Source organism: Eupeodes corollae, chromosome 1, assembly GCF_945859685.1.
Source record: "Eupeodes corollae chromosome 1, idEupCoro1.1, whole genome shotgun sequence".
Lineage (NCBI taxonomy): Eukaryota > Metazoa > Arthropoda > Insecta > Diptera > Syrphidae > Eupeodes > Eupeodes corollae.
The window spans coordinates 104,763,212-104,782,149 of record NC_079147.1 but is presented as its reverse complement, the minus strand read 5'-3'; the positions used below and the strand labels follow the sequence as shown (position 1 = coordinate 104,782,149).

The window sequence follows — 18,938 nt, the reverse complement described above, 5'->3', positions numbered from 1 at the left end:
CCATCAGAAAAAAAATCGTTAACTAAAAACAATTTAACCAAAATCAAAGTGCAAAGTAATCAAAGCAAAAAGTAAACTACGTTAATTATTAAAAACTTCGGATGCATTTGTAAACGGTTTTAAATCCTTAACATGCCAAGTTCCGCGTTCTTTACCATTACTATCTTTCAAGACGTATGTCCAAGGTGACAAACGCTTATCAATTAAAAACGGACCGACAAATTTCGGTGCTAATTTGGCTGCATAATAATTCGCGGCATCCGAAAGCGTGAAATTCCTGCGCCATACAAGTTCGCCGGGGTGATATTGAACATCACGCCGTCGAAGATTGTAGGCTTCCGCAGAACGTTTAGAAGCTACTCCCAGCTTCTTTACAATATCGGCCCTAAGCCTTTTAAAGCGTTCCCTGATCCCCTCCGGATCCTGAACGTCTTCTGAATCAATCCCTACAGATGGTGCTTCTTTACCCGAAGTAACCATTTCTCTCCCGAAGTTCGCATAGTAAGGAGACACTCCCAAAACTTCGTGTTGTGACGTGCGAATGGCGCACGCTACTTTACTCAGTTGAGTGTCCCAAACCCGTTGATTTTCCCCAACATATGCCCTTAAGGTGGTTTTAAGGATCTGATTAATCCTCTCCGCAGGATTCGCCTGCGGATGATAATGGGCTGTAAATTTTATTTGTGACGCGTACGCCTGGCAAAGCGTTTTCAATTCCTTCGATCGGAATTGGGGACCGTTGTCACAGACGGTCACCTTTGGTATGCCAAAAAGTAGGAAGACATTGTCTTCGAGTTCCCTACAGATAGCTTTTGCAGTAGCCGACCTCAACGCAAACAGTAGTGGAAACTTTGTAAAGTAATCCACCACCGTCAAAATGTATGTAAAACCCCTACTAGATTTAGGAAGCGGCCCTACCAAATCTATACAAATCATCTCCCACGGTGATTTGATTCCTACCCTCTCCGTCATCAACCCAGCTGGTTTTTCATTAACAGGTTTCACCTGTTGGCAAACTTGACAACTCCTAACGTACTTGGTGATATCAGCCCTCATTTTTGGCCAGTAGAACTTTGCCGCTATCCTGGCAAAAGTTTTCCTAACTCCCATGTGACCCGCTAATGGATTATCATGATTATCCTGTAAAATCCCTAACCTATCCTTTTTACCTATCACTCTCTTCCATTCTTGATTATCTTGATGAACTATAATATGACTAGCCTTTACGAGCTTGAACAACTGTCCATGTTCAACTCTCCAGGCCGGAAACCTAAGTGGATTGGCATTCACTTGTGCAATCATTTTTACCACCCAAGGGTCTGAAACCTCTTCTGAGATACCACCCAACTGTGGCACTCCTCGAGACAGCATATCTGGAACCACATGCTCTTTCCCCTTGCGATGAACGATTTCGAAGTCGAACTGTTGTAACCTAATGGCCCAACGAGCCAACCTACCCTGTGGATCTTTCAAATTACTTAGCCATACCAAGGAATAATGATCAGTTACGACAGTAAATCGAACACCTTCGAGATACGGTCGCAACTTCTCAATAGCCCAAAGCACAGCCAAGCATTCCTTCTCTGTCGTACTATAATTCCTCTCGTTTCTATTTAGAGACCTACTAAGGTAACAGACAACCTTTTCTCCCTCATCAAAGTTCTGTGAGAGAACTGCACCGATACCAAAATCTGACGCGTCTGTTTGAACGACAAAAGGTCGTTTGAAATCTGGGCAAGTGAGTATAGGTGCTGTCACCAAACACTCTTTTGCCTTCCTAAAGCTATCCTCGCATTCTTGAGTCCAAGTGAACTTCCTATTCTTTTTTAATAAATCTGATAACGGTCTTAGCAATTCAGCGAAATTTGGTACAAAACGACGGTACCATGAAACTGTCCCTATAAAACTCCTAACCTCTTTAACATTCCTCGGTGCTGGAATCCTAACCATACTGTCAACTTTTTCAGGATCGACATGCAACCCATTACGATCCACTATATATCCTAAAAATTTAAGCGAAGGCATGCAAAAGTTGCATTTTTCCTTGCTAACCTTTAATCCGGCATCGCTCAACCTTTTCATCACTTCACTGAGAACTTCGAGGTGTTTTTCAAAAGTTTCGGCAATGATAATGATGTCGTCTAAATAGACAAAAACGAATGGCTCAAGGTCGGCACCCAATACCGTGTCGATAAATCTTTGCCAAGTCGCTGGTGAGTTATGAAGTCCGAAAGGCATTCTCCTAAACTGAAATAAACCCCGTCCAGGTACCGTAAAGGCAGTATAAGGCTTAGATTCCTCCTCCATAGGAATCTGCCAGTACGCTGACTTGATATCTAGTGAAGACAGGAACCTAGCACCACGAAGCCTATCTAGAATTGAACTAATATACGGTAAGGGATACGCATCCCTATCCGTATTCTTATTCAGCTTCCTATAGTCTACGCAGAATCTAAAGGAGCCATCTTTCTTTTTTACTAACAGTATTGGAGATGACCAAGCACTTGTCGATCTCTCAATAACTCCTGCCTCTAACATTTCATTAAGTTCCCTATCTATATGAACCTGCATTGCCGGGGAGACCGGATAGTACCGTTGTTTTATCGGCTCTGCCGACGTCCTAATTTTGTGCTCGACTAGTGTTGTGCAACCTAAGCCCTCGGGCATTTTCCTAAACGAATCCTCCACTAATGTTTCTAAAGCTTTTATTTCCCTTTCATCCAACTCTGATCGTTCTATAATAGAACATACCGAAACAGCAACGGTCTGTTCGGAAAAATTCCACTCTCGTGACCTGAGATCCGGGACAATGCCCGACAGCGCCCAAAAATCTGCGCCTAAAATCACGGTGTGCGGCAAAGTTGGTATAATTAAGCAATCAATAAGGATTGCCCTATCCTCAACTACTATCGGAAGAGAGAGTGTCCCTAACACTTCGACACCTGACCCGTCTGCCAAACACACGCAGTGGACAGTGTCTTTCTTCACAGTAAACCCTAAATCACCAAGTATTTTCCAAGAGTCCCTACCTATTATGGTCCTGGAAGCTCCTGAATCTAGTAGCCCTACGAATTCAGAACCATAAATACTAATTTTTAAAAATGGTCTCCTATCATTCCCGTTTGCCTCCAAGGTGAACCCTAAATGAACCCTATTTACCAGCTGGTTTCCAGCAGGCAAAAACCCTAACGCTTCTGAACTCCTCGCCCTGCTGCCGCAGGAGTTCGCTGCCCATTTCCCGAGCATTTCCTACATTCTGATCTTTTGACTCCTAAAGCCCCACATCCGAAACAACGCCTAGGAGCAGAACACCTATCTGCATAATGGCCTGATCCATTACACCTAAAACACCGAATGCTCGAATTGGCACGAGATTGGTTCGATGATTGGGCCTGACGATGAGTTTCGTTGTTCTCTGTAACAACCGAAACCGAGGGAGTATCGACACCTACATATGCTAGATCCGGTTCTAGCAAAGACCTATTCTGCCTAACACTTGGTGGTGGAACATACGCATCTACGTTGGCCCTAACGGCTTCTAAACTCCTACCTAACGTCACCAAATCTGTCACACAAGTTGGTTTCGCCAAACCAAGTTGTGTTTGGTAGAAGGGTGTCAAGTTCCTTTGAATTATTGACAACCTTCTACTCTCAGTTATTGGTTCTGTCAATCTCCCAAACAAATTCGACATCGTCGCGACATAGACACCGATGGATTCATCTTTGCCTTGAGTCCGACGCCTAATCTCCTCTAGAAGCTGGTCGTCATAATTCGGTGGCAAGAATTCGAGTTTCAACTCCTTCACTAGTTCCTGCCATGAATTAACCGAAACCCTAACTGCCCTATACCAGATCAATGCTTTTCCGACGAATAGCTCTACTGCTGACCTAAAAAGTTGGGTTTCCGAAACCCCCCTAGCCTGTCTCATTTCCTCAATTCTCTCTAAGAATGAATTCACTGAAGTACCACAGCGTTCTCCAGTGAATTTAACTTCCCATTTGGCGATGTTGTGGAATCGGTCCGATTCCACATAAATCCTTCCTGGAACAAAATCCCCATTTTCAGGATTATTCCTCCTATCGACTGCCTCTCTTACGCTCGTTGATGTATCGACAGCAGTACCTATAGACCCACTTTTTGTTGTTGCAGCGGGGAGCTGTTTATCCATCTCTTTTTCCCTTCCCACCTGTTCTTCCTCAATATCCTCCTCATCATCCCTCTCTAATACCGACATGGTCATAATCACCTTATTTTTCAAAGCAAGCTTTGATTTATCCTGACTTTCATTTTCAGGAATGCTCCTATCTAGCCTACGCAAGCACCATTCTACTTTCGTTAAAATTTTTAAATATTCACCCGAAGTTTCCGACTTCGGAGATTTCTCTAAAAGTTTCCCTATCTCTATCAATTTCTTTTCAACTGCCATGAAATCCTCCTCGAAAGTGAAAGGATATGATGCAGCTACAAAAGAATTCCTACGTTCTAACTTAAGCGTTGTCCTAAGAGACTTTCTCATATCTTCAACCGTTCCGACAATCAAACCGCGACATTCTATTTCATACGTAATCTCGTCCTGAGATAACCTATTAATCTGACTTACGTCCATATTAAAAAACTATTTTTTCCAAGATGACCCACGAAACAAATTTAAAAAGTATATGAATCTTGAGCTAAAACCGAAGTTAAAAAAAAAATGGTTCAAAATTCTGTTTGATTGATACCAAAAATAAACGTATTACTAGCAGACGTGAAAGAACAGAAAAGCAAAGTAAAAAAAAAATGTTTTCTTTTTATTTAAGAGCAATTTAATTCAACTGTATGTAGCAACTAACGATTTTAACTTATTTAACAATATCGCAAAAGAAGAGGAAAAAAAAATTAAAATATTTCCCAAATAAATTCCTATAACCTAAAGTGGCAACCCTTGTTTAAATAATTAATTAATTATTAGATTCGATCAAATTTAAATATCGAAAGCAAATAAAAAAACAATCTATTAAAAGAATCGAAATAGTTAAATGGCAACACTTGAATATTAAACCAAACTTCACTAAAATGCGCAATCTATTTCCACAGAAGGTGCGAGAGAGAGCACTATATCACTATATGACAAAATGGATTCCAAAATCAAGAAAATATTCACTTTATATAAAAGTAAAATAAATATCAAAAACAATGAAAGTTATTATATATGTAGGTATATGACTATTAAACAATATGTATATGCAAAAACTTAAAAAAAATATTCAAAGGACTCACTTATTATTTTTTTTCCAGGCAAAATCAAAAAAAATAAAAAAAAACTCCCGAATTCCCTTCTTTCCTTTTATAGGTTATATCCTTAGGCCTCCTGTGGCCGTAAATTCCACGAGACACCTCACCTAAATGAAAAAAAATAACACCACCAAGTAATTAAATCTTTAAAAAAAGTAAAGCACAAAAACAATTAACTTCCCTAAACACAGGACAAAACCAAACAATCACAAGTAGTTATTCCAAAAATGAAAGAAAGCCCCACGTTGGGCGCCAATTTGTTGCAAATTTTTCCACCGTATAACCGACCCGACGGACTGTAATAATTTCGATTGTTTTTAAACAATATTGGATTTCCGAATCCAATATTGTCGAAGATCGAACGCGAATGAAATTCCTCTTATCTTAAATGATTTAAAATAAAAAAAAGAAACGAAATTGCACACCGCCGATGTGCCGCGAGAGTTATTATGACACTTTACGTCAGTCGATATGACAAACAGATGGAAGAATTCACCACAGGTAGCAATAAAAGTATTGCCAGCCCAGTAGCTCAGCTTAAGGGGGGGTTTCGATGAGGTGAATATTTTATTAATCAAGGTGATTAATAAAATTGAAATGAAATTGATATCAAAATGATATCGAAATACGACGAGGTGAATTTCTCCAAGTCGTATTGATTATAGTGGGCGCCAGGAAACTTTTTACTGGAAGTTTACCAAAACCAGTCGCTGAAAAATTTCCCTTCAAATAAACTTACGAAATAAAAGAAAGGTTTTATTTTCCCGAAAGGAAATTTAAGTTGTGTTTTATTGCCTGGAAAACCTTGGCCGAAGCCGGGATTAAAAACCAGGATCTTTTGAAAAGGGAAAGATACAAATTGAATTATTGAGATTGACAGAAGGTCAATTCTCGATAAATGTCTTGCAAAAGAAAATGAATATGAATGAATATAATAATAAAAAAAACGATAAAAGAAATCACTCGAAGAAAATTATTTCGATAAGAAACAAAAATCAAAAAATAAAACGGTAAACGCGTCCCGTAATAACCGAAAATTAATATTTCGACTCGAAGGTCAAAAGGACGAATTTAAACCAAATGAACACCAGGAAAAGAAAACGCAATATTCTTAGAAACACTATACTTAGCTTCTTTTTGATTTCCTCAAACGACTATAGTAATCCTTCCTCACTTTTCTCCACCGCAGAACAAAAACAAAATCTTTAATTAATGTATGTCTTTTCAAAAAAATTCCTTCACACAATTTTACTTTAGTCAAAAGGCTTTGGACGCAATTCAAAAAGTGGCCATCATCATGGCGAGCTTGACCCTTCCGGCTACTTGCCCTCAGGCAATCCTCTCGGACCTTTTGCGTGGTGATCGATCTGTCTCGGTCCCGCAACTTCCTCCATCCATAAGATTGGGTGTGCGACCGAGAAGCCAGATATCTTTCATCGCACGCGATCTCTTTAAAGAGGTGATGCGATCACCCAGTAGCTCAATGAGTGAGTTCAGCTCTTCACTTTCGAACCCATTCCAGTCAAGACTTTCTGGAAAAATCGTGTGGAATTCCTCGCATTACCGAGTATTTACACGCGCTAGTTTTTAGTTGAGGAAAGACTACTTATGTGGTGTTAAAGGAAGTCGGTAGCCAAGCCTATAATTAAAATAAAAGTTATTAAGATATTCTTGGAGTGATTTTTCTATCGTTAATAATTATCTACTTTATGGTGGGCCCTCGGCCATACTACGTTAACGTTGGTGTGACTTTTCTACACACATTGTTGGGCATGGGTATCGTCTTCATGCCTTGACGATATTGTTTATCCAATATGTGGGCCAACCGTCGCACAGTTCGTTGGTGTGGAATCCTTTCGCACACTTTGGTAGGACCTGTTAAATTTGCTTTCCCAAAATGCTAGAAGAGCAGGTCACTGGCTGATGGTCCAGGTTTCTACTAAACTCTTCCAGAATTTTGCGGCCGCAGTAAGAACTCATTAAGGGTAGTTAGCAACAAGGGAGGTGAAACTTGTTGTGGTAAAATTTACCGCAACAAACTGACTATTTCAATTGTTAAAAGATTGTTTTTTATTTTTTTTAATATTAATATTTAATATTAAAACATTTAAAAACATCCTTTTCAATTTAAGCCTTTGTAATAATTGTTCCGGCCCGGAATTAAAATCACTAACCAGACACATATAAAAAGTGTAATTAGGTCAATTTGGTCCGCCTCTCTATCCTGTATCAACCCTCTATTGTGTAAATAGAGGAAAAGAACGGTCAGGATAGAGCCGCCTAAACGCGCATTTTCATATATTCCTTATGGGAATAATAAGCTCCAAAAATTAAGCTGTTGGTCGAGGACATTTTGCATTTGAGATGGGGCAACGTTGAACAATACCGGACACCCATAGGTAATCATCCGCAGGGTAAGGGCCATGTAGCAAATCACCTTCATATTACTGTCAAAACGGATGCTAAAAAACAACTGGTTTTTAGGGCGAAAGCTCCCTAGCTCTGCCCAGAGCATCACTTATTTGTGTTAAAGTCAATTAAATGAAAATTCACTTTTTTCGGAAGTAAGGGAATTTTCTTGTATAATTTTCCTGGATAACATTTCCGTGTAGAAATGAGGCTTATTAATCGTACTACAATAAAAACGTTTTGTGATAATTTTTAAGGAAAAAAATCTCTTAGGAATTTAATTATTATAACCGAAAATTGTATAATTTGAGTTGACCTGAACTGTAGGCATATAAATTGGGTATATGTTTTGCAACGTTTTAGTAACTTTTTTTCTAGTATGTCTTTTTTATTTACGTTTCCCATTCTGTTTCCGTTAAGACTAATTTATTTTACGTCTGGGTCCAGATCCCTTAATTTTTAACTCAACTTTAAACAATTAATGAATTAAGTTATGCTCATATTCCTGTAATTTTGTAAAATGAACGATTCGGTAGAAACTAGAGAGCAATACTAATTGGACTTAAAGACTGCCCATAAATAGTTGTTTTAGATCCGAAATTAAGTCTTAGTTAAGGACAATTCCTTCTGATTATGTGAGAGTTTCTTTAAAAGAAGATGTTGATGTTCTTTTTTGTATGTTCTCCAATTAAATTATAGAATCAGTGATCGGTTTATAACTAAATATTACTTGAAATACATTGCTCCAAACCTAAAAACTAAAAAATGCAACCGGTCTTGAGAACTTACAAAATGTCTGTCTTCAAAAACTACCAAGAGAAGGACATTCTTATTAACTTCCCATAAGAAGTTATTGTAATGGGTCCGATTTGTGAAATTGAAAATTTTGATATTTCTCGACGTTTTAAGGTCCCTAGAAATAAAAGATTTTTAGAAAGATGTCTGTGCGTGCGTGTGTACGTACGTTCGTACGTCCATACGTCTAAACGTCCGCACGTCCGCACGTCCTTACGTTCGCGACGTTTTTTTCACCGTCCATAGCTCAAGAACCAGAATAAATATCGATTTCAAATAAATTTTGTTACACAGATAATAAGGCAGAAAGATGCAGAAAGGGCTCTCAAGAAAATTGCGTGGGTGGTTTTTTTACCATAGCAGTTTGAAAAAAAGGTGAACATTTTGGTTAACCCTAAATATCTTACGAACCAAAAACGCTAGAGACTTGAATTAAATTTTAAATAATATATTGTAATGTGATATTAAAGAAGTATATTTTTTGAAAAAAATCCATTTAACGTTTTTTTTATAAATCAAAAAAATTGAAAAAAAAAAAATTGTAACCCCAAAATTTAACGACTTAAATATGATTTCATCTCCAAAACAATTTTGTGCAACGAAGAATAATGTTTTTGACATCTGATAAAATTTTGAGAAAAATCGAATTAACAGGTTTTTTTTATAAAAAATAAATATCTAAAAAAAACATTACTCAAAGTTGGTAAAAATTGAATATCGATTCAAATATCTTTTCAAATATTTGAAATTTAGGCTTTAAACTTATTTTATCTTATGAGAAATATTGTTTTCAACATTCCGAAAAATTTTGAGAAAAATCGAATTAACAGTTTTTTACAAAAAAATAAAGTACGTGTTTAAAGTACGTTTTTATGCATGCGGATCTCTCCGCATCGCTTAAGTTAGGGAACCTCTTCATGACCGTCTCCACTAACACCCTAAAAATTTGCTTAAACAAATCGAACCAGTTTTTGGTGGCCGTCCTGAACCACAAGTATTTGAGAAGCAGACACGCTTCCAGCATCATGGATGTCCGATTTTTCCGAGGAGCTTACATTGACTTGGACCACTACCCCGATGAAGCCAGGGTACCACTTCGGATTTCCAGACCCAAGGCAAAACAGGGAGGTGTTGGGAGAAGGTAAAACGTCGAACGGCTTCAATCGCCAGAGATCGCCAAATCTTTTTCCGATCGAGTTACAAGTAACCTCTCTCGAAGTTCTCTGCCGCCAACACAATGTATCGAAAACCAGTGGCAACATTGCCTAGATGCAATCAGAGAAGCAGCCTCTGATGTGCTGGGTTTCAAACAGCCACCAACAAGCAACCCCTGGTTTAATGAGGAATGTCGGCAGGCAAATGCAGCAAAACAACAGGTACGCAAAGCGGCGCTGCATAAAAGGACGAGATTTGCTTATAAGCTCTATAAGCAGAATAGGCGAGAGTAACGACGACTTCTCAGAAGGAAAAAGAGAGGGCATGAGAAGCGAACGGTCGAAGATGTTGAGAAATTTAAAAGCAGGAATGAAGTTCGAAAGTTTTAAGAACAGGTGAAACGAAATTCACAGGTACATAAACCTAGAACCAGAGGCTGCAAAGACGAAAGTGGAAACATCATAGTGGTACCGCAGTCAATACTGAGGAAATGGAAGGGCCAATTCTTCAGACTGTATAACGGCGACGACGAACTGTCAGGCAGGATCATCCATTCAACATAGACGACGAAAGCCAACAATCCCGTTCTCCACACTTAGACGAAGTAAAGATTGACATATCTAAGCTGAAGTCTAGTAAAGCCAATTGAGGGGATATCTTGAATGCCGAGCTCTTTAAAGCTGCTGAAGAAAAGTAAGTTAGGAGCATGCTCCAACTTATCTGTAAGATATGGTCAGAAGAAAGCATGCCCGATAAATGGAACCTCAGTATTGTTTGCCCGATCCTGACAAAGACCCTCTAAACTGCACCAACTATACAGGAATCAATCTACTTAACATCGCCTATAAGATCTTCTCTGAGGGAATATGTGAACGTAGAAGGCCCATCGTCAACAATCTGATAGGTCTTTATCAGTGTGGTTTGAGACCAGGAAAGTCCACAGTTGAAATATTCACATTACGGCAGATCCTGGAAAAAACCCAAGAGCACCAAATCGACACCCACCATCTTTTCATCGATTTCAAGGCCACATATGACAGCATCTACAGGGACGAGCTATATAGAGCCATGTCTAGTTTTGGCATCCTGCCAAACTCATCCGTTTGTGCAGGATGACCATGGAGAATTCACGCTGCTTCATAAAGGTAGGAAACAACTCAACAGAACCTTTCGATGTCAAAAAAGGTTTTAGACAAGGTGATGCGCTGTCTTGTGATTTTTTTAACATCGTGCTTGAAAGAATAGTACAGAGCTCACATGTCAACACTAGGGGCACTATCTTTAAAAAGTCGGTCCAATTACTAGCATATGCTGACGACATTGACATAATTGGAAGAACTCATCGTGATGTCAATGGGGCTTTTGTGAGTATTGAGGCAATGGCGGCAAAAATATGTTTAACGGTTAATGAGGGCAAAACAAAGTTTATGCTGTCGTCAAGAAACGACATACAACACCGACTTCTTGGTCAAAACGTCACCATCGACAGACGTAACTTTGAGGTAGTCAAGCACTTCGTCTACATAGGCTCCGATGTAAACTCAGACAACAACACCAGCGCAGAGTTCAAACTCAGAATAACTCAAGAATAAGGTTCAAGCTTACTTCCGTCTTAGCCATTAACTTTAAAATAAGTTGCTTATTTTCTACGGAATCCCCTTTTGATGTCCCCAGCCCAATATACCGAAAATTTCTCTCAGTTAAAAGATAACCTATTTTAAGCCATTTTATAACCAAGGTTATTCCAGGTAATAATAATAACCCCGGTAATTTTGCTACTGTGCTTACAAATTGTTGCTTGGGTACTAGATTGTCAAATAGTTATATTTGTTGATGATACAGAAATCTTTTTATCGTATTGTCTTAACATTGACACAAATTTAAGAATTACAATCGAATTGATGGCAAATTATTATACTAAGTAAAAATAAAACTGAATTCTGACAAACTACAATCAATTTTTTTTTAGTAGAGAAAGAAAAGTCTCGTTACCTTCTAAACCTTCAGCTTACCGTTAACGGTGTAAATAACAAATAGGATGTAAGTGTGAAATATCTTGGCATTAATTTAATCAATCAAAAACTTACATTCGAAAGAATCAAACATTTTACCGAATTTCGCCAACTTTATTCTATGAAAAGTGGAAATTGATAGCAAGATCTGCAGGCTCATTCCAGAGTTTCTAGGTGTCCATCTAATCATAATATTTAGATTATTGTATAAACATCTTCTCGTAAGCTCCCAGGGAAGGCATTTATCTGTATCATTTCAAACACCCATGAGAATACCATTATTATCGGTCACAATCAACACATCGGAAAGGGTACTTTGAGCGACAGATACACCTTTATAAATTCTTGTTAGTCTTGCAATATAGCTGTCTGCAGATTCTGGTAATATAGCTTGGTAAATAATGACGTTTTTAAAATTTGGTTGTAATTGTATTTGATTTGAATTGTCTTCTTTATGTGAACCGTATGTGTAGAAGATACTATCAGCGTTAGAAGCAGAGATCATTTTTTCGTAAAACATTCTAAATATTTCGTCATAATTATTTCCCTTTTTGAAATATGCAAAGGAAAGCAAGTTTCGCTTCCAAGGTGGTCAAAAAACTCTTAGATAGGTACTATGGATATCATATTTATAAGCGCTGATATTTTTGTATTAGTTTTTTCCATGTGAATCGATTCAGCAAGTGTTTTGCTGATAAGATTAACTGTCCTTTTTATCCAAAGGGTTCAAAGCTTTCATAGCCAACTTCAAATTTTTGACCTTTTTTTTGTTGCTCTCAAGACTCCTGAAGCTGATGGAAAGCAATCGTTTATAAGTGAGTTTATTGTTGGGAGTATTTGTTATTGAAGTTCTTGATGCAATTTTAAACAGCTGTTTTTATTTCATATAAATATAGTTTCTAGTAGTACCCGTAGCGTGATGGTTAGTGCGTTTGCGTTGGACTGCAAGGGGTCTTGGGTTTAATCCCTGCCTGTGCCACCTAAAGTTTTAATCATGCGTACTGCCTCTTGGGAAGAATCGACAGATCCTTCAAGAGTAATTCTTGTCATGAAAAAGTGATTTCTCAAGTTAGCCGTTCGGATTCGGCATATAAACTGTAGGTCCCTTCCATCTCTGACAACATTACTCGCACACAGGAATAGTTGAGAGTTGTAAATCACTAGGCCCTGGTTCTTCATGGACTGTTGCGACACCTAATTTATTTTATTTAAATATATTTCCTCGGCATGGGGAGAAGTGAAAGTTGCTTTTAAACCCAAAGCAGAAAATTGCTCATAGGTCAAATCATCATTCCTTCTAAAGACCTTAGAAATATTAATTGATATCCATTTAAGGGCAATTATCGATACCAAACATCTGTCTATATCTCAACATGCCTACTGTAAGGGCAAATCAGTGGACACGGTGTTACACATTTTAATGTGCACCATCGAATATTTCCTCCATCATAGAGAGTTGATTTCCACAACAAAGAAGGTGCTTTTAACAATGTAAACACATCTACAATCACATTTGCACTAACATCTCTGAACGTAAAGGTTGCACTTGGGGAGTTAATTCGTTTAATGCTGAAAAGCGAACGACTCTTTACCTAGAAGATTCATTAGCAGAGGGACACCGCAGGGTGGTGTTTTATCCCCTCTCCTCTGGAACCTAGTGGTAAATGATATCCTAACTTTTCTGGATGCGGTGGGTTCCAGAGTGATTGCATAGGCGGATGACGTTGCTTTAGAGGTGTCAGAATCTTAACAGCCTAAAAGAACTTGTACAATATGATTGAGACAAACTAAAGTTTTGGGCTGATCGGTGCGGAATGGGTGTTAAAAGGCACACACACAACCGAATTAGTAATATTTGCGAGCCGAGTGGATCGCTTCGAACGATCCCATCTGCGACACTGAACACCCTACTCTAAGTAACACCTGTTGATATACTTAGCAAGCAAATAGCTGCAAGCTCTGCTATTTGACTCAAGGCTTCATCGTATTGGGTAAACAACAACATTGGCCACTCTGTTATTCTTAAGTATTTAGTATCAATTCCAAAGCACACAGACTACATTACCTAACTATTTATAACAGTCCATAACTGTCGATCATCTCTCAGGGCTATGGCACAACTGGACTCAAACTGGAAGAAAGCCTCAAGATTCATGTGGTATCACAAGGGTGATTAAACTGGTATAAGTGTGTCCTACTCCAACACGGACAGACACTTTAACCTTGCGTAAGCCGCAAGAGCTGCAATGCTTCCATTTTTGATGGATTTGTAACTGCTCCAGCCACTCGAGCCCAATCAAACATTCTAGAATCGTCTTCTTCCGAAATTTCTTTTACCAGAACATTCGGGGCTGTCGTTTTCCACCGTCATTATTAAGGAGTAATTTCACTCAACATTAACGCGAAAGGTTTTGCCACTGAAAAATGAGATGATTACTGCAAGTATTTGTTTAGGAACGTCCCATTTGAAGAAGCTGTTGGCACAACCTATCAAATGCCTTTCCCAAATCAGATGACATTATAAGATTATGTTTAGTTTTAGATAAGTTTCCTAAAAGATGAAGAAGTGTTGAAACTCCTCTTTGAGATCTAAAGCTTTGCTGTCCTGTTTTAGCATTCTCTTCCATTAAACATCCAATTCGTCTAGCGATATTTTTGTTGAAATTGTGTTGAGAGAATAGGAAGGAGGAAAATAGGACGACATTTACTGAAGTCGGAATTGACTAAAATTTTATTTTGGTTTTCCAAATTTAGTCCGCATGCGTGGAGCCTTTCACGTGAATCACTGTAGGGAGACCTGACATTCATGACGTCGAACCAATCATTTGTCCGCAAAAAAATTTAAACTGAAATACTGTGCGATATATTACAGTTTAGAGACTTACATATTTTAACAGTTGATAGCATTCTTCCCAACTTTCGTCTTCGAGGTATACAAGGCTAACAGCTCTCGACAATGCTTTGGCGACAGTGTGGGAGAACAACTTTGTAGCATGTTTGAGTTTTTGTCTTTCTGCTTGAACAACATTCAATGTTTTGGGTGTAATCTTATGAGTTATACTCAGCTATCCCAAAGTGTAGGAAAGAAGTTTTAAAATTATGTCCTTTTGAAAACCTTTCCGTTCATTTCAAATCCCTGGTCAATAAAATAAATGTGGTACGTCGGCAAATACGAAATTCTTTGATCTTCAAAAAAGGGATTGATTTAATCAATTAATTCAAGCATTTTTTTATTAACTTCCCATAGGGAGTTGTGGTAATGGGTCTGATTTGTCAATTTTTATATAAAAATCCAACTGTCCGTATTTTCATAAAAATTAAAATCTACAAAAAATAGTACGCAAATTTTGTAAAAATTGATAGGAGCACATATAGACAAACTTTGATGCAGGACAAATCGACAGACAGCCTCTTTTTTAATATAAACTAGCATACCAATTTTCCATACTGACACTAAGCTCTGTATAGAGTCCTCTGTTAGCCCCACCTAAATCACTTTTGATTGCCACTACTGTGAAACCACAGGCCCAAACTTTTCGATGATATCGAATAAAATGCCCCTTGTCATCTTACTATCAAAATCATAAAATATGGGCTGCTTCTATTTTCCAACTAAACCTATTGTGAGCAAAAGTTTTAACGCTGAAAAATAATCGAATATTTACCCCTCAGCATCCCCGCTTGCACGTAAGACGCTGGCTTAAGTGTTGTGTCAGAAGGTCTATCATAGCTTTTCTTTTTTCACTTCAGCCTCCAACATATTTATCCTCCTGGGGTTAGTCCTTAACTCTGTTTTGAGTTGCTCATTTTCTTCGCGTAAGGTTTTTCTAATAAGTTTATAAAAAATAATTATCTAATACAATTTCAGAATGCATGGATAGTACGATTAAGATTTTGTTCCTATCATAAATGCCTGCAAATATTATAAGGTACTTACAATTGTTCAGTTAACACATCAAATTGAGCTTGTTCTTATTGTGGATGTAAGATATTTTCCATAAAGCTATCATTTTTGCATTACTGCTCAGGCGAACTGCCATGCTCGAGCTCAATGGGAACTTCCAGCAACCCACTCACTACTTCTTTTTGCTTTTTCAGCTCCATTCTTTTCGAGCGCTTTGTTGTGTCAGGCTCAGACGCTACAGACAGTTGCTTTGAGTAAACCGTAAGAACTGCATCTGGTTTCAAAATCCGATACCGTGTGAATTCTATTGATATAAATCTATTTCTGAATCTTATTTTGAACTACTTTTTTTATTAACTTTCCCATTTCATACTTTGCATTGTTTATAAAATCTTCTTTACAAAAGTGGAGACTACAGATTCTTGCAGTCAGAACATTCTCTTAAAAAGAATTGCTTTAAATTCCTTTTAAGAGATTTAAACTACTTGCTTCAAAAAGCCGCCATTTGCATTGATGCAAAAGTTTTTTATTTGATTAAATTTAAGTACTGCAGTTTGCAGCACTTTGGAATACAATCGAATGTATGGTTCAGACATTAAAAAAAATATATTATATACCTTATGGGCCCGATTTTATAATTTTAGTTTTGAAAAATGCTTGTCGTCTTGAAAAGACTCCGCCCATAGTAAAACGCAAAAACAGCTTATTATTTTCTTTATATTAAATCTCCGACATCTCCCTGAACCGCATTTTTAAAACATTTTCGCGATTTAGCATTAAAACCAAAATAAATATAAAAGACATTTCGCCCGCTGGTAAAACAGCCTTTGGACAAACTTTTAACATTATTTTTGATGTTTTTTTTTTTGATTGACAAAAAATAAACTCTTTGATTCCATGTTAAGCCTAGTACGCTGCTGATGCGAAACGAAATTTCCCATACAAAAATGACATGACGAAATCATAAACGAAAAATTTCGCTGTGCTTTTCGTTTTTCAGTACGCTGCTGAACAACGAAATGTGCCATTTTAGTGGATAGCTGTACTAGATTTTTTAGTACAATTCTCCACTCTTTTCGTTCTCAATTTAATTGCCCGGTATATTAATTGCTTGCGAAATTTTGACGTTTAATTTATTTATTGGAAAAAATTGTTTACAAATCAAAATTGAAAATTGTTTACTCGTGACTTTCGGTGTTTTTGTTTTTTGTTTTCCACAGCTGACAGAACTCTACACAAATATTTTTCCATTGTGGTTTTCGTTTTAATTTCGCTCTACACTTGGAGACCACCGAAAAATTTCGTTTCGCATCAGCAGCGTACTAGGCTTTAAGTGAAAAGTGAGGCATACTTCTAGGCAATAACTTCCAAATGAATAATTCGAAAGTAAAGTTTCTTAAATTTCTTTTTTATTGCAAATTATTCAAAGATTCCCACCCCGCCGCATGATGATATCGTCGGAGCAAAGCCATCCACCGACTCCGACCATCCAATACGTGCTTCACAGCGTCAATTTATAGAATGGGTGCTCTCTCTCATAAGCCAACGACCACCCTTCGGGGGCTTGAGTACCACCACATCAACATCAACATCAACCACCACTGAGACGACAAGTACCAGTATGTCAACAGCCGCCCCAGAGAAAAATTGCTCAGATTGTGGTAAGTGTTTCTTGGAATGATTGTCTTTGACATTAAAGCACATCACATCAAGCTGATTCTGAATTTATTTAAAAACAAATTTCCTCGTAGTTTGTGGTTTGGCGAATAAGAAGAAACGAATCGTTGGCGGGCAGGAAACGGAAGTTAACCAATACCCCTGGATGGCACTGCTCATGTACAAGAACCGATTCTACTGTGCGGCCAGTTTGATAAACGACCGCTATGTCATGACAGCCTCCCACTGCATCCATGGCTTCAAGGCGGATCAAATAACAGTCCGTTTGCTAGACCACAGCCGGAGTATGAATCATCCGAATAAGATTGACAGAAAGGTTGAACATCAGTGATTAAACTATTTCTAAAACGAAGAAGACATAAATCTCTGTGTGAATTGCTGATTTTGCTCTTTTTCAGGTGGCAGAAGCTATTGTCCATCCCAAGTATAATTCGAGAACATTTGACAGTGACATTGCCCTATTGAAGCTTGATGAACCGATTGAAATTAAGGACAGGTTACGCCCGGTGTGCATGCCACCAGTTGGAAAGGACTTTGCTGGAGAAACTGTATGAAATATTTTTGCTAACTTATTTTGTGGGAATGAGGGTAATTATAGAGAGACTTTTATTATATCCGCCGCAGGCTATAGTCACAGGATGGGGAGCCACAGCCGAGGGTGGTTCAATTTCGGATACTCTGCAGGAAGTCCATGTCCCGATTTTATCACATGAAGAATGTATGAAGAGCAAATATGGGTCATCAAGGATTACCGAAAATATGCTCTGCGCTGGCTATGAAGAGGGCAAAAAGGACTCATGTCAAGTAAATAAAAATGATACTAATTTATAATTGTTGAAGAGGTACTTAGGACTATTTTGTTTTTATTACTAAAAAGGGTGATAGTGGAGGACCTCTGCATGTTGTCCAAGGTGAACAACATCAACTTGCGGGTAAGTTTGATTAAACAAATAGTTTTATTTAGATTTTAATATTTGTATGGTTATGGTTAACACAGGTGTTGTATCTTGGGGTGAAGGATGTGCCAAACCAAAATATCCAGGAGTTTATGCCAGAGTCAATCGTTTTGGATCTTGGGTGAAAAGTAAGACAGAAGATGCTTGCTCATGTAATGCAGAGGTTAAGAAATTTAAGAATGCATGAATTTAAATATCCGTTCTACTACTTATATGTATAAGATATTTATTACTATTTAAGGATCACTTTTATTTAATTAACAATAATGAAATAAATTCTGGAAAAAATAAGTTCTTTATTTGAAAAATGTTTATTGGAAACAGGAACCTTCAACAACGTCGCTGGATACTAATTTTTAAGGTTTGATTTGCCCCTTAATTTTTATTAAATATTAAGTTTTTCAATATGACCACACAATGATAAGTTCCCATCCCGTCTGTCGATTTTTTTTATTTAAAAGTTTGTAGGTTTTTATGTTTTGTTAAAAAAGTTGTCTGTTCAATTATTATTAATAATTTAAAAATTACCAACAATATTTTGCTTATGATGTCAATGTTTGCTTTCAAAATCAATTTTTTTTAACGAGATTTTTAGTTAAAACCCAATTTTAGGAGCATTTCTTGATGTTCAAATGGTAGACATGTGCATTTAAAAGGACACAAACGTCCACAGGTTTTTCTCAAAACCCACCTCTGTCTATCAACTCCTACTCTCACCTCCCCGTGGTGAACATCGGGTGCCTAGTTTGGAGATT

At 37.7% G+C, this 18,938-nt stretch overlaps 1 protein-coding gene across 1 annotated transcript in view; it reads left to right on the top strand.

The window, feature by feature from the left end:
• LOC129942360 (uncharacterized) overlaps positions 1 to 18,466 on the top strand; it is a 47,334-nt gene extending 28,868 nt beyond the window's left edge. The window contains exons 7-12 of the mRNA XM_056051257.1: positions 16,980 to 17,211; positions 17,302 to 17,543; positions 17,626 to 17,775; positions 17,852 to 18,031; positions 18,105 to 18,159; positions 18,225 to 18,466. Of these exons, the coding sequence (XP_055907232.1) occupies positions 16,980 to 17,211; positions 17,302 to 17,543; positions 17,626 to 17,775; positions 17,852 to 18,031; positions 18,105 to 18,159; positions 18,225 to 18,370 (1,005 nt within the window). The 3' untranslated portion in view covers positions 18,371 to 18,466. The remainder of the gene's footprint in view (positions 1 to 16,979; positions 17,212 to 17,301; positions 17,544 to 17,625; positions 17,776 to 17,851; positions 18,032 to 18,104; positions 18,160 to 18,224) is intronic.
• The last annotated feature ends 472 nt before the right edge of the window (positions 18,467 to 18,938 follow it).